The sequence below is a fragment of the Cetorhinus maximus genome, chromosome 3 (assembly GCF_964194155.1).
Source record: "Cetorhinus maximus chromosome 3, sCetMax3.hap1.1, whole genome shotgun sequence".
In the NCBI taxonomy this organism is placed as follows: domain Eukaryota; kingdom Metazoa; phylum Chordata; class Chondrichthyes; order Lamniformes; family Cetorhinidae; genus Cetorhinus; species Cetorhinus maximus.
Window position 1 is genome coordinate 13,494,123 of NC_135881.1, and position 25,747 is coordinate 13,519,869.

At 46.9% G+C, this 25,747-nt stretch overlaps 1 protein-coding gene across 1 annotated transcript in view; it reads left to right on the plus strand.

Annotated features, from left to right (window-relative positions):
- Positions 1 to 25,747, plus strand: part of vipr1b (vasoactive intestinal peptide receptor 1b) — a 66,839-nt gene that overhangs the window by 30,884 nt on the left and 10,208 nt on the right. Inside the window, exons 7-12 of the mRNA XM_078534372.1 lie at positions 11,566 to 11,719; positions 13,798 to 13,858; positions 16,142 to 16,208; positions 18,670 to 18,752; positions 21,501 to 21,630; positions 24,145 to 24,186. Coding sequence (XP_078390498.1) covers positions 11,566 to 11,719; positions 13,798 to 13,858; positions 16,142 to 16,208; positions 18,670 to 18,752; positions 21,501 to 21,630; positions 24,145 to 24,186 — 537 coding nt within the window. The remainder of the gene's footprint in view (positions 1 to 11,565; positions 11,720 to 13,797; positions 13,859 to 16,141; positions 16,209 to 18,669; positions 18,753 to 21,500; positions 21,631 to 24,144; positions 24,187 to 25,747) is intronic.

A 25,747-nucleotide genomic window follows, 5' to 3' on the forward strand; every position in this document is an offset into this window, starting at 1 on the left:
TTGAATCCTTTTTTAAGAAGCAATAAGATGGGCCGATGTGAGCAATGTGTTTGATGTGGTCTACGTGGATTTTAGCAAGGCTTTTGACAAGGTGCCACTTGGCAGACTGATCAGTACATTAAAGCTCCATGGGAAAGTGGCAAGTTGGATCCAGAATTGCTTGTTGGTAGGAAGCAAAGGGTTATGGCCACTGATATTTTTGTGACTGGAAGGCTGTTAGTTCCACTGGGCTCAGTACTGAGTCCCATACTATTTATGGTCTATATCAATGATTTAGATTTAAATGGAGGGGACAGGATGTAGAAGTTTGCTGGTAATATGAAAATTGGCCGTGTGGTTGATTAGTGAGGGGGAAAGCTGTTGAATGACAAAGATATTAATGGACAGGTCAGGTGGGCAGAAAAGTGGCCAATAGAATTCAACCCAGTGAAATGTGAGGTAGGGCATTGGGGACATAATAAATGGTAGCATTGTGTGGAGTGTAGGGGAACAGAATGTATCTCTACAGCAAGAAACACAGAAAATAGGAGCTGGAGTAGGTCGTTTGGCCCTTTGAGCCTGCTCCGCCATTCAGTATGATCATGGCTGATCCTCTTTCTCAACGCCATACTCCCGCACTCTCGCCATACCTCTTGACCCCTGTAGAGACGAGAAAACTTATCTATTTCCTTCTTAACTATATGCAGTGACTTGGCCTCCACAGCCCCCTGTGGTAGAGAATTCCACAGGTTCACCATCCTCTGGTATTGCGCAATTTTTCTTTGGAGTTCACAGTCCATTTGTTTATGTGTGAGGCCCCTTTAAACTTTTTTGGGGCAGCCACTGGTGTGCTGTAACCTAAAGGGGCCAAATTGTACACAGCCTGAGCAGCAGTTTAGAGGAAACATTGATCTACGAATCCTGGAGGGTAGCAGAACAAGTAGATATGGTGGTTAAGAAGGCACACAGGATACCTTCCTTTATTGACCTCAGCCAATAAAGGAAAGTAGGAATTGTATAAAGCATTAATTAGGCCACAGCTTTTTTTTTATATATTCATTCATGGGATGTGGACGTCACTGGCTAGGCCAACACTTATTGCCCATCCCTAATTGCCCTAGTTCAGAGGGTATTTAAGAGTCAACCACATTGCTGTGGGTCTGGAGCCACATGTAGGCCCAGACCAGGTAAGGACGGCAGATTTCCTTCCCCAAAAGGGCATTAGTGAACCAGATGAGTTTTCACAACAATCGGCAATGGTTTCACGGTCATCATTAAACTTTTAATTCCAGATTTTTATTGAATTCAAATTGCATCACCGTGGCAGGATTCAAACCCAGAGCATTACCCTGGGTCTCTGGATTACTAGTCCAGTGACAGTCTAACTAGTCCACCACACCTCCACTTAAATAGAATATTGCGTACAGTTCTGTTCACCACATTGCAGGAAGGATGTGTCAACACGAGAGAGGACGGTACAGGGAGTGTGAGATTTTAGCTATGAAGAGAGATTGGATGGGCTGGGGTTGCTTTCTTTGGTACAGAGGAGGCTGAAGGGAGATTTAATTGAGGTGTAAAAAATTGAGGGGCCTAGCGGATAGGGAGGACGCATTTCTCTTTGCAGAGTCTTAATAACTAGGAAGCATAGATTTAAAGTAATTAGAAAAAGGATTAGAGGGAATTTGAGGAATAATTTTTTTTCACCCAAAGGGTGGTGAGGGTCTGGAACTCACTGATTATAAGGGTGGTGCAGACAGAAACCTTACCACCACCTGGAAGTTCCCCTCCAAGTCACTCACCACCCTGACTTGGAAATATATCGCCGTTCCTTCACTGTCGCTGGGTCAAAATCCTGGAACTCCCGCCCTAATAGCACTGTGGGTGTACCTACACCACATGGACTGCAGCGGTTCAAGAAGGCAGCTCACCACCACCTTCTCAAGGGCAATTAGGGATGGATGGTAAAGGCTGATCTAGCCAGCGACGCCCACATCCCATGAATGAATGAAAGAAACACTTAGATCTGCACTTGAAGTGCATTCATTTACAGAGCTATAGACCAAGAGCTGGAAGGTGAGCTTAGATTGAATAGCTCTTTAATGGCCAGCACGGACACAATGGATCGAATGGCCTTCTTTGGTGTCGTGAATCTTTCTTTGCTTCTATAAATTGGAAGTGGCAAACCCGCGGGCATGAAGGAGCTACTGACAGAAGACTGCAATTGAAATCGCGTAGAGATTTTTTATGGTTGTGTGGGGATGGTAGAGGGGGTGGGGTGCGGGGATCGCAGAGGTATGAGGAGAGGGAAGGCTGAACTATTGCACTGAATTAATGATTGGAACATCTCAGCAGCTTTGTACGGGAAATGTTTTATTTCTTTCACTTGTCGGTAACTGAACCCGGTGTTAATGTGCTGTGAAGTGACATTTTGGCGAGGGGAGAAATTCCAAGTCTGAAACGTTATGCTTATTTTTCTTGTCCAGAAAGGAGAAATCTTGTACCAGTTATTTTCTTAACCCTGTCCAAACCCACCACTGGATTTAGTGAGAGCTGTGTCCATTGGCACTTTCAGCCTAAGGTGGGTATTTCCCCTTGACGTGTGGTGACAAGTACTGAGCGCAGTGCTCCGGATGGGTCTGATCGCAAAACACTCCTGAAAATCCATGACGTAATAAATGGAACAGGATGACTTCAGGAAAAGTGGGCTTATTGCTCATGCCTTCTACACTGTGGGACTGCCTTTTATAATCTTCTGCACACTCCGCACGCGGACATACAAAGCTGATGGCGCAGGAGGAGACACGCTTGTCCACCAGACCTTCCCCACAGGCCACAGAGCATCTTGACCAAAGACTCTTCCCTCCATCTCCCCACCCCCCCACTATCCCTCAGCCACTCTCCTGGGAGAGGCAAAGGAGACAGGCAGGCCACTAAGAACAAGTTGCTCTTGAAAACTCCTCTTTCCACCCCCCACCCCCACCCCCTCAGCACCCCCAACCCTGCAGGTGATTGTAACCAGTCCAGTAGAACCAAGTGTTAGCTATAAAGTCACTTACTTTACACTCGATGCCATCTCATCCCCAGTCTGAAACTGTTCCCTCTTGACTGTACGTGGCCTGTTTCTCCAGAGTCTAGAAGAGTAAGAGGTGATCACATTGAAATGTATAAGATTCCTATTGGCCTCGGCAGGGTAGATGCAGGAGGGACGTTTCCCCCTGGCTGGTGTGCCTAGAATCAGGGGACACAGACTCAGAATATGGGGCAGGTCATTTCGGACTGATATGAGGAGCAATTTCTTCAGGTGAACCTTTGAAATCCTCTATCCCAGAGGGGTGTGGAAGCTCAGTTGTTGAGTGTGTTCAAGACTGTGCGGGCGATAGATTTCTAGATGTCAAGGGATATGGGGATTGTTATAATATGGGTTCTTTGGATGCCTTAATGATGAGATCTTGAGACTTATATATTTAAATGTGAACTGTTTATTGTTAGCCTTTAACTATTTACTGATCCCAGGTTACTGTCAAGCATGGTGCTGTTACCTCCATGTAGGCTGGTTGCAGAGTGTTCTTTCTAGACTCTTCTCTCAGTCTATTACCATGTGACTCTATACATCATACCGTGGGTGGGGCTATCCCATGTAAACCCTTGCCCTGCTGAGCACCTTTACCTTACAGTGGCATGCAGGCACATACAACACGGCTAGCGCAGGTAAATGGTGTTGGGGTAGAGGATTAGCCATGATCTAGTTGAATGGCAGAGCAGGCTCGAGGGGCTGAATGGCCTACTCCTGCTCCTGTTTCCTCTGTTCCTATGCTTTTATTTCTCTACCTGCTCTAGTGTGGTGACCAGAACTGATCACAAGCTGCCCAGTCACTAAACACCAGCTGGAAATACACATCAGGTTGGTCAACATTCTTTAGGAAGTGGCATCAAGTCCAGGGGCTTTTTGAGTGACTTTTTTAGTCAGGACCAGTGTGAGTGAATTAAGCAACTCTCCCACCACCAACCCCTTTATAGGGCTTAATGAAACAAAAGAGGGAAAGGGAGGAACAGGAGGAGGCCATTCAGCCCCTCAAGCCTGCTCTGCCACCATTAAATTTGTTCATGGTTGATGAATCCAAGCAGGTAGATGGATACCATATCTCTCACAATCTATCGCTCATGGTTACGACGTTTCCAATTGACCCCCAGCCTCAATAGCTTTATGGGGTTAGTGGTCCAGATTCCCATTCGTCTTTGTGTGAGGGAATTCTTCCAGGCACCACCTCTTAATGGCTTGGCTCTAATATTAAGGTTATTCCCGCTTGTTCTGTACTCCCCGCCGCCCCACTCTGCCACCTCTCCCGCCAAACCAGAGGAAATCGCTTCTCTCCATCTACCTTAGCAAACCCTTCAATCACCTTAAACGCCTCAGCTTGATCACCGCCGCTCGCCTGTGATCGAGGGAATAGACCACTAGCCTATGGCACCTGTCCTTACAACTTAGTCCTTTCTCTCTCGTCATGTTGGTGAATCTCTGTTTGCAGCCTCGCCAAGTCCAATATGGCCTCCTTCCCTGAAGGGGGCGAAAGCAAAGAAACAGGCCTACAGAGGAGCCTGGAGTACAATATACAGGGCTCGATGTTCCCTGCTGTTCTGTCTCCCTTCATTTTAGACATTCCGATAAATAGCACGGCAATCCTAGCATTTCAGTGGTGACCAGAGATTTGCTGGATTCTCCAGACAGACCAACTGAACCCCAGGAGAAATAAGTGTAAGTGGCTGAAAATCAGGCACTTACCATGCAACATGGTGTCAGCGGTGGCTCACTGAGTAGCGCAATAAGCCACAAGACTGACACTCCAGTGCAGTACTGAGGGGGTGCCGCACTGTCAGAGATGCCATCTTTCAGATAAGATGTTAAACTGAGGCCCCTCTCATGCGGACATAAAAGATCCAGTGGCACCATTTTGAACAAGAGTTCTCCCTGGCCGATCTGACCAATATTGTGGCCCTCCCTTTAAAAAAAAAACAAATGATCTGGTCTGCCGATTTGTGGGAGCTTGCTGTGCGCAAATTGGCTGGGTGCTTCCTACATTACTACAGTAACTACACGCCAATAAAAGACCTTCATTGGTTGTAAAACGCTTTGGGACATCCTGAGGCAATGAAGGCGCCATAAAAATGCAAGTCTTTCATTCTTTGCTATTTTCTCTTAATTACAGTCTAGGTTGCTGGAGGGCATTTTATTGGCACCGAAACCGGGCAGTTTAGCTGCCTGAAGTCATGGCTTCCACCCCCCCACGAGGGAGGACACCCCGCCCATTAAGGGTGACGACCAGTCAGACGGCGGGCAGCTCTCCCGATCCGGAATGTGTTGGTTGATGGGGGCAGTCAAAGAAAGTTCAATAGTGACCTTCAAAGGGAGTTGAATAGACACATATTAAAAGGGAAAGTTGCAGGATTAGGGGGCAAGGGCTTGGGCGTGGGACTAATTGGGATAGCTCTTTCAAAGAGCTGGCAGAGGCCCGATGGGCTGAACGGCCTCCTTCGATACCGTATGAGTATCTACTTCGTGATAAGTCGTTTGTGTTCGACAGTCGCTATTTGGGCGTTAGACGGTGCACAACAAACAGTGAGAGGTAAAGGCTTGGGCAGCCTGCAGGTAAACAACTCTGTGTTACTGCTGTCAATGAATTCAGGGATACGGTGCTGGGATGAAAGGAGCCAAGTCCGACTTTGATGTCGGTGTCCGCCTTTTCACCTGGGATATCAAGCTCAAAAGTTTTGACTGAATAGGGCCTCCGGAAGAATAAAGGGAATTTGCGTGCGGTTTTGACACATCCAAGCGGAGAGCTGTTGACGAGGCTAATGTTTAACCACTTGGCACATCCTCTGCCAATATGCACACCCTGTCATCTGGGTTGCTGGCCAATTGATTGCATTCTCTACTTTATGCTTCTCGGTGTTTGTCAGGGAAAAGAATTTGGCCCCTTGGCTCCAATGGCGCTTGCAGGTCAAAGGCCACAACCGTTTGGCCGGGGGAAAAAAAAAGAGATTTGGGATTTTCAGCAAACGCATTTTGACGACGTAGAGCTGACTCTGTAAACGGATTGGTCAAAGGTGGGGCTAGGAGGCCTTAAACCAGATGGATAGAAAAATAGGCATAGAGAAACGAGAGAATCAGGGAGGCCTTATGATAGTGCCAGCCGTGGCTCAGTTGGTAGCAGTCATGAGTCTGAAGGCTCTGGGTTCAAGTCCCACTCCAGGTCTTGATCACAAAAATCAAGGGTGAAGCTCCAGTGTAGAACTGAGGGGAGTGCTGCACTGTCAGAGGTGCTGTGTTTCAGAGGAGATGTTAAACTGAGGCCCCATCTGCTTGCTCAGGTACATATAGGTGACTCCCAGCACTTTTTCAAAAAAGAGCAGAGGAGTTATCCGCAGTGTCCTAGGCCAATATTTATCCCTCAAACAAAAATCACACAATCGGATTATCTGTGCATTACCGCATTGCTGCTTGTGAGAGTTTGCTGTGCGCAAATTTGCTGCATTGCTTTCCCTACGTTACAGCAGTGACTACGCATCAAAAGTACTTCATTGGCTGCAAAGTGTGGTCATGGCGACACCTCAGCCAATCAGAGTCAACTTTCCAACCAATCAGCACCCTTTTCTCCTGCAGCATACATTGTCGTGATTGTTGGAAATTTGGTATTCTTGTGTGTTTGTCCTGATGAGTGCAAGATGAAAAGCTTCAGCAACATGCCTCTCTTTCCAGCAATAGTCAAATTCTATACAACCCAGTGATTTAATCCTCACCTTCCATTTGGTTTTTTTGGCCGATCGCTTGAATCTGTGCCCTCTGATTGCTGATTCCTCTTCCAGTGGAAACTTTTCTTTTGACAAATCCTTTGTGATTTTGAGCACTTTTATTAAATCTCCCCTTAAACGTCTCTTAAGGAGAACAAGCGCATCTTACAAAAGCATCAGAAATAGGTGCGGGGATAGGGTGGATGGCACCTTAAGGCTGCCAGAATTAATGGGGGGAGTGCACTCCGAGGAAAAGCGGCGCAAAGCCAAATGCAATAAAGGAAGACGCCTTTCACTTCACAGGGTCTTTCTTCAGCCGGAACTTTCCATCCCCGTTGGCGTTGGGTGCCATGGGGGGGGACCAAAATGTGAAACGGCCGGAAATCGGTTTTGTGCCATTGTGAAACCAGTTAAGCGATCGTCCGTTCCACCCGTCAAAGGTGGGCCGCGTTTCTCGCCACCTCAAGTCAGGAACCTAATTTCAGTGCTTTAGCATCTCATCCTGAGCCCTGCTCGCCGGAATCTTCCGCCCCCGCTGGATCATCACGCCAACGTCTTTCACAACTGTACGTAAGCGACGTGCACCTGGCGACCTGCACATCGCTCGGAGCTTCGAGGTTTGTCTGCCAACCCGGCTTCGGGCAGCAATCGCAGTCATCCAGCGCCAGGCTTCGCAGACAGCCCCACATCTCTTTTAGGGGGGGAGTGGGGGGGCTCACGGGCAGGTCTCTACCTACCAGGCCAGCCATAAGGCAGAGGTGGCTTCTCAATGGCTGCAGGGACAGGCCTTGTTTGGGGAAGGAGGGTATCCCAGAGTGTGTGTGCGGGGGCACGAGTTGACCTGTGCAAGTAGCGTCAAGAGGGTGAGGCCTGAGGAGGCAGTCCCCAGAGGAGATGAGGCCAGATGGTGATGTGAGGGTATGTGTGTGTGCGAGAATGGGTGGTGATGTCCCTTGAGCTGGCAGTGAGTGAGATGCCAGTGAATGTGTATGAGTTTAGAGTGATGAGAAAGTTGCCTTACCCTGGTGGCACGGATGAGATCACAAAAGGTTAGTATGCAAGTGCAGCAAGTAATTCGGAAAGCTAATAGAGTGTTATCGTTTATCGCGAGGGGAATTGATTACAAAAGTAGAGAACAAAAACAGGAAATGCTGGAAAATCTCAGCAGGTCTCCCAGCATCTGTGGAGAGAAAAACGTTTCAAGTCCGTATGACTCTTCTTCAGAGATTCTCCTTTAGCTCTGAAGAAGTCATACGGACTCGAAACGTTAATTCTGTTTCTCTCTCCACCGATGCTGTTAGACCTGCTGAGTTTTTCCATCATTTTCTGTTTTTGTTTCAGATTTCCAGCATCCGCAGTATTTTGCTTTTATCTTTTACAAAAGGAGGGAGGTTATGTTTCAGTTGTACAGGGCACTGGTGAGACTACATCTGGAGTACTGTGTACAGTACTGGTCACCTTATTTAAGGAAGGATGTGAATGTGTTGGAAGCAGTTCAGAGAAGGTTTACTAGACTGATACCAGGAATGGGTGGGTTGTCTTATGAGGAAAGTTTGCTCAGGCTAGGTTTGTATCTACTGGAGTTTAGAAGAGTGAGAGGCAACTTGATTGATCCTATAAGATCCTGAGAGGTCTTGACAGGGTGGATGTGGAGAGGATGTTTCCTGTTGTGGGAGAATCTAGAACTAGGGGTCACTGTTTAAAAATAAGGGGCCGCTCATTTAAAACCGAGATGAGGAGAATTTTTTTATCTCTGAGGGTCGTGAGTCTTTGGAACTCTCTTCCTGAAAAGGCGGTGGAAGCAGAGTCTTTGAATATTTTTAAGGCCGAGGTGGATAGATTCTTGGTAAGTAAAGGGGTGATAGGTTATCGGGGGTAGGAGGGATGCAGATTTCAGGTTACTATCAGGTCAGCCATGATCTTATTAAATGGCACAGCAAGCTCGAGGGGCTGAATGGCCTACTCCTGCTCCTTGTTCATGCACTGGATGGCTGACCTCTTGTGTGCAGCATTGGCACTGACCGCCTCTGCCACTGCCTCCCCAGCCGGAGTGATAACACTGATGGGCCTCCTACGGCAAAGCGGGGGTAGTGGACATCGCGGCAAGCCTCCACGGTGTACAGAAGGCATCCCAGGGATGCGCCGCTGAATCGGGGGGGTGAGGCGGGGTGGCGGGGCTGGACTCCTCTTGGCTTTCAGGGCCATCTCTTCACCGGAGCAGCCCTGGGCTGCAAGCATTGTGAAGAGTGCGCGAGGCTGCAGTTTAAATATGGCCCCCTGCCTGAGAAAGCGGCGAGATGACGGCAAACCGGGAGGCCGCCCACCACCGAGACGGCGTGTTTCCTGTGGCTGCATAATTAACGAGGCGGGGAATGGGACGATACAGCGTGAAAAGCCGCCATGGCGGCCGGCGGGTAAAACACCCCGTTACCCGCCCGCTACCGCGCTTAGTGCCGAACCTGGGACCATTCCGCCCTTCGTTTCCTGTTGGCCTTGCCGTGGACCACTTGGCAGCGCCGTCATCTCTGAGTTCAAGTCCCGCTCCAGAGACTTGTGCAGATAACCTAGGCTGCTGCTCCAGCGCAGTGCGGAGGGAGTACCGTCACTGTCAGATGCACTGCCTACCTCTCGGATGAGACTTTGAACCGAGACCTTGCCTGCCCTCCCGGGGAATTATACTTCGGAGAAGAGCGGCAGGGGCATTCTCCTCCGTGTCCCGGCCAGCATTTATACCTCAGCCCCACAGCACTGGTTAAAGAAGAACAGATTAGCTGGTCGCTATCTCATTGTTGTCCATTGGAGCTTGTTGTGTGCAAATTGGCAGCTGCCATTGCAACAGTGACGAGATTTCCAAAGTATTTCTTTGAGGTGCCTGAGGCTATGAAAGGGGCTATATAAAGCCGCAAGGCCCTTGTATAGAGCCTTGGTGAGACCGTACCTAGAGTGTTGTGTACAGTTTTGGTCCCCTTTACCTAAGGAGGGATATACTTGCCATGGAGGGAGTGCAATGAAGGTTCAGCAGACTAATTCCTGGGATGGAAGCATTGACTTATGAGGAGGGATTGAGGAAACTGGGCCTGTATTCTCTAGAGTTTTACTGTCTTAGCAGTTTCAATAGGCTTTATTGCCTGAAACTGTAATGGTTTTATTCAACAGCTGAGCCCATTATGAATGCTTGGCTGAGTTGCCAAAGCTACAGAACCACTTATCTCGGGGACTGGTGTTGAGAGTTTAGAGAGGTTGTTGAAGGATGTGGTTTCGGAATAGATGTTTCTTTGTCATTGGGTCAGGATTTTTTTTTCAAATATGAATGGTTGTGTTTTTCAGTGATAGCTCTATTAAATTGTTGAAGGTGTATTCTTTAATATACATTTCAAAGGATTCCCATTGCTATCACATGGCTCCTGAGGGGATATTGGGTGAATGGCTATGGAGAATATATGGGTGGCATGGCAGTATGAGGGGGAATGCGGGAGAGTGAGAGGCTGAAGGCCTGACATTCATCACTACAACTGAACCAATACCCCAGTATATACCCCTGCCAGCCTTACCATCCATCTGCCTCCATTGCCACCTGACTCCAGAGGTGGCGAACCTGACTCTCCCACCCCCCCCCACCTCCTTGGAATGAAAATATGGCAGGCGGGGACCTTTTTTAAACGAGACTGGTCTGCTGAGTCAGGAAACTTCCAAACTCCGCCTTCCTGCCTCCTTCACGAAAATCCGAGCCGCTGTTTATAAATTTCCTCCAAGTAATTAAATTGATGATCTACGGGGAAGGCCGGTCCAGATTGTATCGGATCTGTGGAAGGAAATGAAGTGGGTAGGATAGAGAGTAAGATAGGGAAGATTGTACTATGTCTGTGGAAAAAGACTGAAAGAATGGACTAAAAAGCAGGCTAGGGCAGATTGTACAGAGGTGGGAGTTGAAAGAGATGCAATAGAGTTCATTTTAGGACCATAGGTACAAGATTTCAAAAAACAACGTTTGACGGACCAAGATATCATTTCTTGTTCTTTCCCAAACTTCACTAAAGGGTGACTTTTTAAAATTCATTCACAGGATGTGGGCATCGCTGGCTGGGTCAGCATTTATTGCCCATCCCTAATTGCCCTTGAGAAGGTGGTGGTGGGCTGCTTTCTTGAACTGCTGCAGTCCATGTGTGTAGGTACACCCACAGTGCTGTTAGGGAGGGAGTTCCAGGATTTTGACCCAGCGATGGTGAAGGAACGGCGAAATATTTCCAAGTCAGGATGGTGAGTGGCTTGGAGGGGAACTTGAAGGTGGTGGTGTCCCCTTGTGTCTGCTGCCCTTGTCCTTCTAGTTGGTAGAGGTCAAGGGTTTGGGAGATGCCAGTTGAAGGAGCCTTGGTGAGTTGCTGCATCTTGCAGATGGTACACACTGTGCGTCAACAGTGGAGGAAATGAATGTTTGTGGATGAGATGCCAGTCAAGTGGGCTGCTTTGTCTTGGGTGGTGTTGAGCTTCTTGACTGTTGTTGGAGCCGCACTCATCGAGACAAAGGCCGAGTATTCCATCACATTCTCGACTTGTACCTCCATAGATGGTGGACAGGATTTGGGGGGGTGGGGGGGGTGGGGGGGGTTCAGGAAGTGAGTTACTCACAGTTCAGTTTCTGGTCAATGGTAACCCCCCCCCGGGATGTTGATAATGGGGGATTCAGCGATGGTGATGCCGTTGAATGACAGGTGGCGATGGTTAGATGGCCGGTGCCTGGCACTTGTGTGGCACAAATGTTACATACTTCCATTGTAATATATATTCTCTTGTTCACCACAGGTTGGTTGTAAGGCTGCGATGGTGTTCTTTCAATACTGCATCATGGCAAATTTCTTCTGGCTTCTAGTGGAAGGCCTCTACTTGCACACATTGCTGGTTATATCATTCTTCTCAGAGAAAAAGTACTTCTGGTGGTACATACTAATCGGCTGGGGTAAGTGTAATACATCAGGCTGACAAATTCTTCTGGTTCCCATTTGTCGTCTGGGTTTAGCCCTGTTATGTGTGTTTGACGTGTACAGGGTTATAGAGAGCTGCAGATGCTCAAGAGAGTATTCGAAGCCTTAAGATGGATGCTTGTTAGCGAATGAGTACCCTACTGGACTAAATAACCCAAAGAACATGGAGTTCAAATGCCACCCACGGCCGCTTGAAAATTTGAATTCAGTTCAAAAAATCTTCGGTAAAAGTGCCAAGAAATCAGGATTGAGCAGATTGTTGTGAAAAACCCAACTGGTTCACTAATGAAAGGAACTAGGCCATCATTACAGCATCAAGGCCGATATGTTACTCCAGTCCCCCACACCAATGTATCCCAACGACCCATTCAGTTGTATCAAATTGCTAAGAAGATCCATCACCATCTTCAGGGGTAAATATGAGGTTGGGCAACAAATGCCTGTCTTTCCAGCAATGCCCACATCCCAAGGATGAATGAAAAGGGTAAAAGGATCTGGATAGTTCAAGTGATTGTAGGATACCACCTGGGGAATGGTCGCATAGTCGGCAATGTCACTGAACGACTAACCCAGAGGCCTAGGTTAATGCCCAGGGACGTGGGTTCAAGTTTGGATTCAATGAATAAAATCTAAAATTAAAGGCTAATCTCAGTAATGGTGACCATGAAACTATTGTCGATTGTCATAAAAACTGGTTTATTAGTATCCTTTAGGAAATGGAAATTTGCTGTCCTTACCTGGTCTGGCCTAAATGTGACTCTGGACCCACAACAATGTGGTTAACTCTTAACTGCACTCTGAAATACGAAAATACAAAATCGGAATAGAAGTAGGCCATTCAGCCCTCCGAGCTTCTGTGCCATTCATTAAGATCGTGGCTGATCGTGTGTTTCGATTTCCGTATTCCCATCTAAGCCTTTGATTCCCTTGCCTAACAAGAATCTATCTACCTCTGCCTTAAAAATATTCAATGACCCCGCCTCCACCACCTCCTGAGGCAGAGAATTCCAAAGTCACACAACCCTCTGAGAGGAAAAATTTCTCCTCATCTCTGCCCTAGAAAGGCGACCCCTAATTTTAAAACAGTGCCCCCCTAGTTCTGGACTCACCCACAAGAGGAAACATCCTTTCGGCATCCACCTTGTCAAGGCCGTTCAGCATCTTGTATACTTCAATCAAATCACCCCTCACTCTTCTAAACTCCAGTGGAAACAAGCCCAGTCTGTCCAACCTTTCCTCATAAGGCAATCCACTCATTGCGGATGTGCAGGTCACCCAGTCGCTGGCCTTGCCAACAATGCCCACATCCCATGAAAGAATAAAGAAAAATTATAGGGTAGTTCCTCCGATTGCTCAGTCAGGTTACCCAGCGAGTGGCTGAACCACATAAACCAGGAAGGTCTCAGATTTCACCCCAGGACTGTACTCCGAATGCAGTTTTGAGAAACCATAGGCGAGGGTTGTATTCAGAGCAGGATATCAACATCCCAGGTAACTGCAGCTGCTGCAGGATGGGGATTGCTGCTCCTACAAAAACATACAGGAAAAATAAATCTGATTCCATCTTTTTATATACATTCACGGGATGTGGGCATCGCTGGCAAGGCCAACATTTATTGCCCATCCCGAGTTGCCCTTGAGAAGGTGGTGGTGAGCTGCCTTCTTGAACCACTGCAGTCCATGTGGTGTAGGTATACCCACAGTGCTGTTAGGGAGGGAGTTCCAGGACTTCGACCCAGTGACAGTGAAGGAACGGCGATATATTTCCAAATCCGGATGGTGAGTGACTTGGAGAGGAACCTCCAGGTGGTGGTGTTCCCATGCGTCTGCTGCCCTTGTCCTTCTAGGTGGTAGTCGTCATGGGTATGGAAGGTGCTGTTGAAGGAGCCTTGGTGAATTCCTGCAGTGCATCTTGTAGATGGTACACACACTGCTGCCACTGTGCGTCGGTGGTGGAGGGAGTGGGTGTTTAAAGATGCGAATGCGGTGAAGATTAAAGACTACTTTTTCCTGGGTGGTATCTGAAGTAAAGTCATCTTTGATTCTTTGACAGGGACTCCAATGCCGTTTATTGTCACTTGGACCATGACTAGAGTCCGATATGATGACGTTGGGTAAGTTCGGTCTGTTACACTCAGGTTCACTCAGGTTTTAGGGTTACAAACCTGGAGAGATTTTCTATTTTCCTCCAAAAAGTGTGTAAAGTCGGTGGAGCAGCACAAACCACTCTCAAATCGCACGAACGCAAGCAGGGAGCACCAAACTGGGCAAATCAGGCACTCCACTGCCGCTCACTGGTTGCCAGAGCTTGGAACATCTGTTGAAAGCAAAACACTGCGGATGCTGGAAATCGGAAACAAAAACAGAAAATGCTGGAAAAGCTCAGCCGGTCTGACAGCATCTGTGGAGAGAGGAACAGGGTTAACGTTTCGGGTCTGTATGACCCTTCTTCAGAGGCGTTGGAACATCTGTTGTTTCATTCATTGAGGCAGCGTGCAGGGTGGGCATTTGGCGGTGTGAGGCGGGGGGGGTGGGTCAGCGATGGAAGCAGGGAGTGGGGGGGTGGGGGGGGTGGGGGGGGTGGTGGGGTGACGGCAGCAGCATAGTGGTAATGTCACTGAACTAGTAATCCAGGCTCATACTCTGGGGACATGGGTTCAAATCCCACCCAAAGCAACTGGTGGAATTTAAGTTCAATTAATAAAAATCTGGAAATGAAAGCTCATCTCACTAATGGTGACCATGAAACTATCATCAATTGTTGCAAAACCCATCTGGTTCACTAATGCCCCTTTAGGGAAGGAAATCTGCCATCCTTACCCGGTCTGGCCTACATGTGACTCCAGACCCACAGCAATGTGGTTGACTCTTAACTGCCCTCTGATATAACCTAGCAAGCCACTCAGTTCAAGGGCAGTCAGGGATGGGCAATAAATGCTGACCTTGCCAGCGATGCCCACATCCCATGAAAGAATAAATTAAAAAGAAAGACGTGGAGCACTTTCAGAATGCTGTGACCACGTCTGCTCTCCACGTTATAAGAAGGATATAGAGGGACTGGAAAAGGTGCAAAAGAGATTCAGAAGAATGATACCAGAGCTGAGAGGTCATAACTATCAGGAAAGGTTAAACAGGCTTTTTTTTTTGTTCATTCACAGGATGTGGGCTTCGCTGGCTGGGCCAGCATTTATTGCCCATCCCTAGCTGCCCTTGAGAAGGTGGTGGTGAGCTGCCTTCTTGAACCGCTGCAGTCCATGTGGTGTAGGCACACAAACAGTGCTGTTAGGGAGAGAGTTCCAGGATTTTGACCCAGTGACAGTGAAGGAACAGCGATATATTTCCAAGTCAGGATGGTGTGTGGCTTGGAGGGGAACTTCCAGGTGGTGTCGTTCCATTGTATCTGCTGCCCTTGTCCTTTTAGATGATAAACGCTGTGGGTTTGGAAGGTGCTGTCAGAGGAGGCTTAGTGAGTTGCTGCAGTGCATCTTGTAGATGCTACACACTGCTGCTACTGTGCATCATTGGTGAAGGGAATGAATGTTTAGGGTGTTGATTGAGGTGCTGGGCTGCTTTGTGCTGGGTAATGCTAAGCTTCTTGAGTGTTGTTGGAGTTGAGTTGGGACTGATCCAGAGAAGTGGAGAGTATTCCATCACACCCCTGACTTGTGCCATGTGAATAATGGGCAGGCTTTGGGGAGTCAGGAGGTGAGTTACACTCTGCAGAACTCCCAGCCTCTGACCTGCTCTTGTAGCCACAGTATTTATATGGCCAGTCCAGTTCTGTTTCTGGCCAATGGTAACCCCCCAGGATGTTGATAGTAGGGGATTCAGTGATGGTGATGCCATTGAATGTCAAGGGGCGATGGTTAGATTCTCTCTTGTTAGTGATGGTCATTGCCTGGCTCTTGTGTAGTGCAAAATTTCGATGAGTTAGATGAGGTAAGGTGAGAGGAGGCCAATGTGGAGCATTAACACCTGGCATATACCAGTTGGCCCGAATGGCCTCTTTCTGTGCTGTAGATTTGATATATCTTGAAGTAAGAAAGTGAGCAGCCCAGTCAATTTTAAGCTCCCACAGTGACGTGTAAAATTCATGAGGTGAGCAAGCTAGCCTATGTTGAGTTAGCTCACCTCAAGCAGACTAGGAAGGCAAGAGCCATGCTGGCCTTTATTGCAAAGGGATTGGAGTACAAGAATAAAGAAGTCTTGCCACAATTGTGGATCTGGGCATGGGTGGGCAGAGTGAGGCCAATGTCAAAGAGCCTCGTGTGTGGCGTGGATGAAGAGTATATGTGTTCGGTTTAGCTCAATAACATCAGGTGTGAAGTGCTACCTGGGGTTTCTACAATACACTTGGCCCCTTTAGTTTAACTTTTGAATCGCTCTTTATGTTTCAGATGTTGGCTCAGTATCGACTCTCCGTACTGGTGGATCATTCGGGCCCCCATCCTGATATCCATTTTGGTAAGGAAGTGCCATTCATGTTGCTCTTGAATGGGAATTTTAACCCTTGTATTGAAACCCCCGGGAAGGCAGGATACCATCCCAGGGGCTGAGGAAGATGCCAAGGCCTCTTAACGTTCCCACTGGCCAGCTGCTCTCCTAGGCATCACTGGGGTGATGACAAGGATAAAGGGGCGTAGACAGGTAAGACACATGGGGTGAGGGAGGTAAGGAGGGTAAGTTCTATGTGGTCCAAACCTTTTCTTTTGTGGGGATAGGAAGAAGGGCCCCTCCTGTTCCTCCACACCTCAAGAAAAGTAAGTTTTATACCCACACAGCACAAGCTGCACTGAGCTTCCTCCAGGTTTTACTGACGCTATGATCTGCCCACGAGCAGAGGGGCCAAACAAAGTGGTGGACCCCAATTTGCCAGTAGGTAAGAGACTCTGGTTTGAGTGAGGCAGCCGCAACATAAGCTTGATGAAACAGCAGCATTAAAATAGCCACAGGGCCGGGAAGCGGGAGGGAACCGTGCTGCTCGGATTTTAACTCCAGTTTCACCAAGCTTCCATCTGGCCGAGAAAGTTAAAATACCACGGCCCCCCCTCCCCCTCAACCCTCAACCCTCAACCCTCCCGCCTTTAATTCATGTAACAAATCATGTTAATCTTCCTGCCGCTTTTAATGCCCAGCATAAGGTCGTCTTTCACTTGCATGGGTAGAGACTGAAGCACTTTCTGCTCTCTATTCATTGTCGTTCCCCTCCCCCCCCCACCCCCCACCACCACTGTGTCAAAAATGGTACAATTGGTGAATCTCAGGGAAATACCAGAAGAATGCCCCGCAGGTCAGTCAGCACCTGAGAAAGAGGAGAGTGCAGCCTGTCATCTTATATGGGTTCCAGCTAATTCAATCAGGAGATGGTGGTGAAGTGGTAATGCTCCTGGACTAGTAATCCAGAGGCCCAGGTTAATGCTCTGGGGATATGGGTTCCAATCCCACCATGGCAGCTGGTGGAAATTAATCAAATCTGGAATTGAAGTCTCCACGAAACTGCCATTGATTGCCCGTCTTTGCAAATACCTGCGTGTGACTCCAGATTCCCCAGTAATGTCTTCGATTCTTCACTGCACTCTGAAATGGCCTGGTAAGCACCTCGGGGGGCCTTACCAGCGATGCCCACACCCCATGAGAGGATGGATTGAAAGCAACCTTTTCTTTTCAGCCACTGCATTTGTTTCTAACACCGGCGTACATGTGACCCATTGACCTTGTGGCTAAGAGCGTCTGTTTGTAGCCAGGGAGAAAGGCAGTGGTGGTGGTTAAAGGAGCAGACAGGCTGTCACTGGAATGCATTAGTGAGTGTTGCATTGCGTTTCCCAGCTCTAACAAGCAATCTGGAAGGCAAGTGGCATGTCGACCTTCATTGCAAGGGGCTTGGAGTACAAGAACAAGGGAGTCTTACTACTGTTCTGCAGAGTTTTGATGAGGCCACATCTGGAATGTTGTGCGTAGTTTTGGGAAGGAGACAGTAGACAAAGGCAAAGGTTCACTGGGATGAGTGGGATGCCCTTTGATGAGAGGCTGAGTAATTGGGCTTATATTCTTTGGAGTTTATTATTATTTTTATTCATCCATGGGATGTGGGCATCACTGGGTAGGCCAGGCCAGCATTTATTACCCATCCCTAATTGCCCTTGTTTGTTCAGAGGGCATATTTAAGAGTTAACCACATTGCTGTGGGTCTGGAGTCACATGTAGGCCAGACCAGGTAAGGACAGCAGATTTCCTTCCCTAAAGGGGCATTAGTGAACCAGATGGGTTTTTACGACAATTGGCAATGTTTTCATGGTCATTATTAGACTTTCAATTCCAGAATTTTTTTTTTATATTGAATTCAAATTCAAATTCCATTATTTGCAGTGGTGGGATTTGAACCCAGAACCCCTGGGTCTCAGAATTACTAAAACTAAGACTCGAAACGTCAACTCTTTTCTTCTCCGCCAGACCTGCTGAGTTTTTCCAGGTAATTCTGTTTTTGTCTCAGAATTACTAGTCCAGCAACAATACCACTGCACCATCGCCTCCCCCTGTCGAGTGGAAACCTACTGGCTTATGAAGGTGCTTGACAGGGTAGCTACTGAGATGTCGTTTCCCCCTGGCTGGGGAATCGAACACTCGGGCCGCAGTCTCAGGAAATGGGGTCAATCATTTCTGACCGAGACGAAGAGAAATTTCTTCACTCAAAGGGTTGTGAATCTTTGGAATTGTGTACCCCAGGGAGCTGTGGATGCTCCATCACTGAATACATTTAAGGCTGGGATAGACAGATTTTTGGTCTCTATGGGGAGTGGGCAGGAAAATGGAGGTGAGACAAAGGATCATTGCATTGAATGTTGGAGCAGTCTTGGGGGAACCATATGATCTACTCATGCTCCGATTTCTCATGCTCTTCTGCTCTAACCTCATTTTCCCTCTTTAGGTAAACTTTATTCTCTTTATCGGCATCATTCGAATTCTGGTTCAGAAACTCCATGTTGAGCTGAACAATTCCAGTCAGTACTCGTAAGTATTCTTCTTAATAACATAAAACTTCAAAAGTATCCTTACTGGCTCTGATATCTGTAGCGGTTCAAGAGGGCGGCTCACCACCACCTTCTCGAGGGCAACTAGGGATGGGCAATAAATGCTGGCCCAGCCATGAATGAATAGAAGAATTAAACAGGGCACCAAACAGCATCCATCCATCCATCATTGGCTAGACTTGCTCTTGTCAACCTAAGCCTGACTAGATTTTATGCTGTAATTTGTTGGAAGTGGGGTCTGATGACTCTGCAAGTGAAACTGGCCATCTGTGTCCCCAGTAAACAGAGAGGGAAACTGCATATCTGCTGACTATTTTGGGTCAAAACCCTGAAGCTCCCTCCCTAACAGCACTGTGGGTGTACCTACACCACATGGACCACATAGCATACTACCACCTTCTCAAGGGCAATTAGGGATGGGCAATAAATGCTGGCCCAGCCAGTGATGCCCACAGCTCCATGAATGAAGAAGGAACCTGGACCAGATGGATTACACCCCTGAGTTCTGAAGGAGATAGCTGAAGAGAGAGTGGAGGCGTTAGTGGTGATCTTTCAGGCATCACTGGAGTCAGGGAGGGTCCCAGAGGACTGGAAACTCGCTAATGTAACCTCCTTTAAGAAGGGAGTGAGGCAAAAGACGGGAAATTACAGGCCGATTAGCCTGACCTCGGTCGTTGGTAGGATTTTAGAGTCCATTATTAAGGATGAGATTTCAGAATACTTGGAAGTGCATGGTAAAATCGGGCAAAGTCAGCATGCTTTCATCAAGGGGAGGTCATGCCTGACAAATCTGTTAGAATTCTTTGAGGAGGTAATGAGTAGGTTAGACAAAGGAGAGCCAATGGATGTTATCTACTTGGACTTCCAGAAGGCCTTTGACAAGGTGCCGCACAGGAGGCTGCTCAGTAAGATAAGAGCCCATGGTGTTAGGGGCAAGGTACTAGCATGGATAGAAGATTGGCTGTCTGGCAGGAGGCAGAGAGTGGGGATAAGGGGGTCATTCTCAGGATGGCGGCCGGTGACTAGTGGAGTTCCGCAGGGGTGTGTTGGGACCAAAACTTTTCACTTTATACATTAATGATCTAGATGAAGGAACTGAGGGCATCCTGGCTAAGTTTGTAGATGATACAAAGATAGGTGGAGGGACAGGTAGTATTGAGGAGGCAGGGAGGCTGCAGAAGGATTTGAACAGGTTAGGAGGATGGGCAAAGAAGTGGCAGATGGAGTACAACGTAGGGAAGTGTGAGGTCATGCACTTTGGTAGGAAGAATAGAGGCACAGACTATTTTCTAAATGGGGAGAGAATTCAGAAATCTGGAGTGCACAGGGACTTGGGAGTCCTAGTCCAGGAATCTCTTAAGGTTAACTTGCAGGTTGAGTCGGTAGTTAGGAAGGGAAATGCAATGTTGGCATTTATTTCGAAAGGACTAGAATATAAAAGCAGGGATGTGCTGCTGAGGCTTTATAAGGCTCTGGTCAGACCACATTTAGAATATTGTGAGCAATTTTGGGCCCCGTATCTCAGGAAGGATGTTCTGGCCCTGGAGAGGGTCCAGAGGAGGTTCACAAGAACGATCCTTGGAATGAAAGGCTTAACATATGAGGAACGTTTGAGGACTCTGGGTCTATACTTGATGGAGTTTAGAAGGTTGAGGGGAGATCTGATTGAAACTTACAGAATACTGAAAGGCCTGGATAGAATGGACGTGGGGAAGATGTTTCCATTAGTAGGAGAGACTAGGACCCGAGAGCACAGCCTCAGAGTAAAGGGAAGACCTTTTAGAACAGAGATGAGGAGAAACTTCTTTAGCCAGAGAGTGGTGAATCTATGGAATTCATTGCCACAGAAGGCTGTGGAGGCCAGGTCATTGAGTGTATTTAAAACCGAGATAGATAGATTCTTGACTGGCAAGGGGATCAAATGTTACGGGGAGAAGGCGGGAGAATGGGGTTGAGAAACTTATCAGCCGTGATTGAATGGCGGAGCAGACTTGATGGGCCGAATGGCCTAATTTCTGCTCCTATGTCTTATGGTCTTATGGGGGAATTCAATGCCAAATCAGTACAGGAAGAGTAATAGAGGGAAATATAAATAGATTGTATGAGAGAGAGGAGATAGAAAATGAAGTTTTATAAAAGTGTGTAGCTTTAGAATTCCCATTTTTAAAATATCCAACAATTAACAGATGAAGGAGCGAGGCTCCCCACTTGTGAATAGTTACCGTTCAGTGCCAGCAGTAATTAACGCTTAGCATATGGTTAAAAATAATCCCCTGACGCTTAAGTCGGGCTTAATTAAACATGCACGGATCTTAAATGGTTTCAAAACAAGCTCCTTGTGTCACACCAGACCAGTTCTAACTTTCTGTGGCAGATTTAGTTTGTATCTGTTGTGCAAACACATCAGCTTCACGCCATTCAATGCACTTTAATGCAGACAGTGAGCTGTCGTTTCCTCAAAGCTACTGGCGCAGTGATATATCTCAGGCAGCAACCTTTGGGTTTCCATGTTTCAGCGCACATCTGCCCTCATCTAAAGTCGCTGTAGCATTTGCGCATAAATAATGACAACCGCCATTAGCCCCAGCTTTATTTTGACAGCAAATTATGGAACGGCCTGACACAGGCACTTGTGGCTTCTGAATGCATGAGCCAGCAATGGCCTTAAGCCAACTGACTGATGACTTTTCAGGTGATGTTTTTTTTTTGTTGTCTTTCCTTTTAACAGGCGGCTAGCAAAGTCAACTCTTCTGCTGATTCCTCTATTTGGAGTCAATTACATTGTGTTTGCATTTTTCCCTGATAACTTTAATGTGAAAGTAAAGTTGGTTTTTGACCTCGTCTTTGGATCTTTCCAGGTAAGAACCTCCTGCCTGGTTTCATATTCTAAGCTCAGGCAAAGCTCTGCTGTTTGTATCCTACTGCCCATTCACACACCCGCGATCGCCGATTTACAATCCTGATCCCCCAGAATTCTCATCCTTCAGATCCCTCCATGAGCCCACTTTGTAATGTCCTCTAGCCCTACAACCCTCCAAGGACTTTTATTTTTATTTTTCCTTTCATGGGATGCGGGCGTCTTTGGCAAGGCCATTGTTCATTGCCCCTCTCTGATTGCTCTTAAGGTTGACGTAAATGGGCCGTTCTCTGGTTGGCAAGATGTGATGAGTGGTGCGCCACTCCACAGGGATCAATGCTGGGGCCTCAATTTTTTTACAATTATAAAATTATTTGGATGAAGGGACCGAAGGAATGGTTGCGAAATTTGCTGGTGACACAAAGATAGGTAGGGCAGTAAATTGTGACGAGGACACTAGGAGGCTGCAAAGTGATATAGATTAGGTTAAGTGAGTGGGCAAAGATCTGGCAAATGGAGAATACTGTGGGCAAATGTGAAATGGCCCATTTTGGCAGCAGGAACAAAAAAAGAAGCTTATTAGCTAAATCTTGAGAGGTTGTAGAGCTCTGAGATTCAGAGGGATCTGGGTGTCCTAGTGCATGAATCACAAAAGGCTAGTATGCAGGTACAGCAGGGAATTGGGAAAGCTAATAGAATGTTATCGTTTATTGTGAGGGGAATTGAATACAAAAGTAGGGAGATTATGCTTCAGTTGTACAGGGCCCATCTGGAGTATTGTGTACAGTATTGGTTGGTCTCCCTTACTTAAGGGAAAATGTAAACTCATTAGAAGCAGTTCAGAGAAGATTTACTAGACTAATACCAGGAATGGGAGGGTTGCCTTTTGAGGAAAGTTTGGACAGGTTAGGCTTGTATCCACTGGAGTTTGGAAGAGTAAGAAGTGACTTGATTGCAACATAAAAGATCCTGAGGGGTCTTGACAGGGTGGATGTGGAGAGGATGTTTCCTCTTGTGGGAGAATCTAGAACTAGGGGGTCACTGTTTTAAAAATAAGGGGTTGTTCATTTAAGATAGAGATGAGGTGAAATTTTTTCTCTCTGAGGGTCGTGAGTCTTTGGAACTCTCTTCTTCAAAAGGCAGTGGAGCAGAGTCTTTGAATATTTTTAAGGCAAAGCTAGATAAATCCTTGATTAACAAGGGGGCGAAAGCTTATTGGGGGTAGGCAGGCTTGAGGTTACATTCAGATCAGCCACATGATCTTATTGAATGGCGGAGCAGGCTCGAAGGGCCGAGTGGCCTACTCCTGCTCCTAGTTCTTTGTTCATATGTACGCATGTTGGTATGTACGTAACTGAGTGGCTTACTGGGCCATTTTGGAGGGGAACTGTGCATTCCTTCGAACCTGACCTCTTAGCCCTCTTCCTTTGCCTTCACCAGTTTAGGCCCCAGGCTCTGGAATTCCCTCCCCAGACCTTTCCTCCTCCCTTTAAGACACTATTTAAAGCCTACCTCTTTGACCAAGTATTTGATCGCCTGTCCTATATCTCCAGCTTGAGATGCTTTACTGCATTGACAGTACTTTGTAAATGCAAGTTGCTGTTGTCTGCCAAAATCAGGCTTCCACTGTAGATTTCATTGGTCATGTGTTAAAACTCATTCCCAAAGACAACAAGGGAGGAACAATAAATGCTGGCCAGCTACACCCATAGCCCAGGAAAGAATAATATATATATATATACACACACATTACATATACTAGCAGAGTCCAGCAAAACATTTGCGGTGAACTTAGAATTTTTTTTGCAACAGTACTTCTTTAATTCCCCATCCCATGCCATCTTTCTCAAGCCATACCCCTCTTATTCCTTTCTTCCCTCATATCATCCCCCATCCCACTTCTTTTTCCAATACCATCCCATCCCCATTCCACATCTCCCATGCATTCCCCACCTCATGCCTTCTCCTCCGTGCTGACGCCCATCCTCCAATGCCATTTTCCCCCTGCTCCAGTCCCCCTCCCATGTCACCCCCCCTCTCCCCTCAATCCCTCTCTTGGCAAGTGCTTTATGTTTGGTGAGGTTGTGATGCAAGACTCTCTCGTTCTGCACCGTGGTCGATTTAGATAGATTAAAACTTTATTGCTACATTCGGGTATTGATTCTATCCAGGTACCCGCCCCCCCTGCAACCAAATAAACCCACTAGCAGACACACCCCTTAAACTGACCAATCCAAAAGGTCCAAACAGACATAACTGTGTGTTACTGTGATAGATACATATGTAGAGAAATCCAGCTTCTTCATCTTGAGCGTTTGTCCATGCGTCTTATGAGAGTTTATGGTTATGTCAATCATGCAGTTAAAGCTTATCTACTAAAATCTTGCATGCAGTTGTTGACAAATCATGTCTTTTCATTATAGATTCACTGCGTTGAATAGTGGATTATACCTTGCTCAAACAATGAAACATGGCCCTTGCAATAACAATGGATTCCACTTGTTCTTTTCAACAGGGTTTCATTGTAGCTGTGTTATACTGTTTCCTGAATGGAGAGGTAAGAGAAACAATGGCACAGGCATATATACATACACACATGGTGTCAACTTTCTTCCCATTCTAAATTTCTGTCAACACTTATAATTGCAAACTTGTCACACTGTAATTACATCCTCCCAACAGTGGTGGCACTGTAGATTGTGGGTTTTGCAACTCCCAGGTCCTCGGTCTATCCTGCAGCCAGCTCCGCTTCTCCGCTTCCCTGTGAATTTGGCATAAATTTTGCTTTGAGTAAAAGAAAAACGCAAAATGTTCTAGTAAGATTAAGGGCAAATTTGCGGGAATCGGTTACGTGGAGAAACTAGAGAAGCTGGAGTTGTTCCCCAAAGGGGAGATTTGACGGAGCTGTTCAAAATCAAGGAAGCTTTTGACAGAGTCAATGAGGGGAAACTTAACAGCGGCAGGAGTGTCAGTAACCAGTGGACACAGATTTAAGATACCTGGAAAAAAAAAACAAATGCAAGATTAGGGGAATTTCTTTTTACACAGCAAATTATTATGATCTGGGATGTTCTGTGTGAAAGGCTGGCAGAAGCAAGTTCAGTAGTCACTTTCAAAGGAGACGTGAATTAATTCATTGATGGGGAAAAATTAGCAGGGCAATGGGCTAAGAGTAGAAGGGAGTGGGACCAATTTGGACTTTTCCATCCCCCTCTCAAGGGTAAGTAGGGATGGGCAACAAATACCTCGCCTTGCCAGCGATGCTCACATCCCATGAAAGAATTTTTGAAAGCTTTCAAAGAGTCGGAACTGGCACCATGACCTCCTTATGTGCTTGATAGTGCCATCATTCTGAGGTTTTAAACGAAGGATTGAGTTGTCCCTGCACGCCTTGCTCAATTGTTCCCAGCTCTCTAAGCCCATGTCATCCTTGAGATAACACTTGATCTGGACTCAATGCCACAGAAGACTGACTGCCGTTAAATTAAAAATCTGCTTTCAGTGCATGTTTCCTGTCTGCAAACTTCATTTCCTGTGGTCCCAGTACGAGATCACACTTCTTCTATCAGTATGTACCATTGGAATTTGTTACGCGACCTATCACAATACAGATTCTCTATGTAAACAACTCCCGGGGTAATTATGAACTGCAGCCACTCGATAGAGTCCTAATTTCAGTCCATCCCCTGACACGCCATGGGCAATGTAGCGAGAAGTTTGCTAATACATTAATAATGATGAAAAGATAGTTGCGTGGATTATATCTCTGGTCAAGCCTGCATGTGTACTCTTAATATCTGTTCCCACAAGGCCTTTGCTGTGCTACCTCTGTTTCCAAGTTTTCTGTCAGACTCTTATCAGTCAAAATAGTTGCTACATCCAATATATCTCTGTGGCAGCCATGGCACAGTGGACAACTGAGTCAGAATGTTGTGGGGCCAAGCACTTCTTCTGAGATTCAGCAGATAATTAAGCTGAGACTTCGACATTACTGCGCGAATGGTGTTGGTGATGCTGTCTATTGAACGGAGTACTATCTGCTCCTCAGGGGAACATAAAAGGGATCATGGCATTGTGTTAAAGAAGAGCAAAAGAGTTATCTCCAGTCTCCTGGCCAA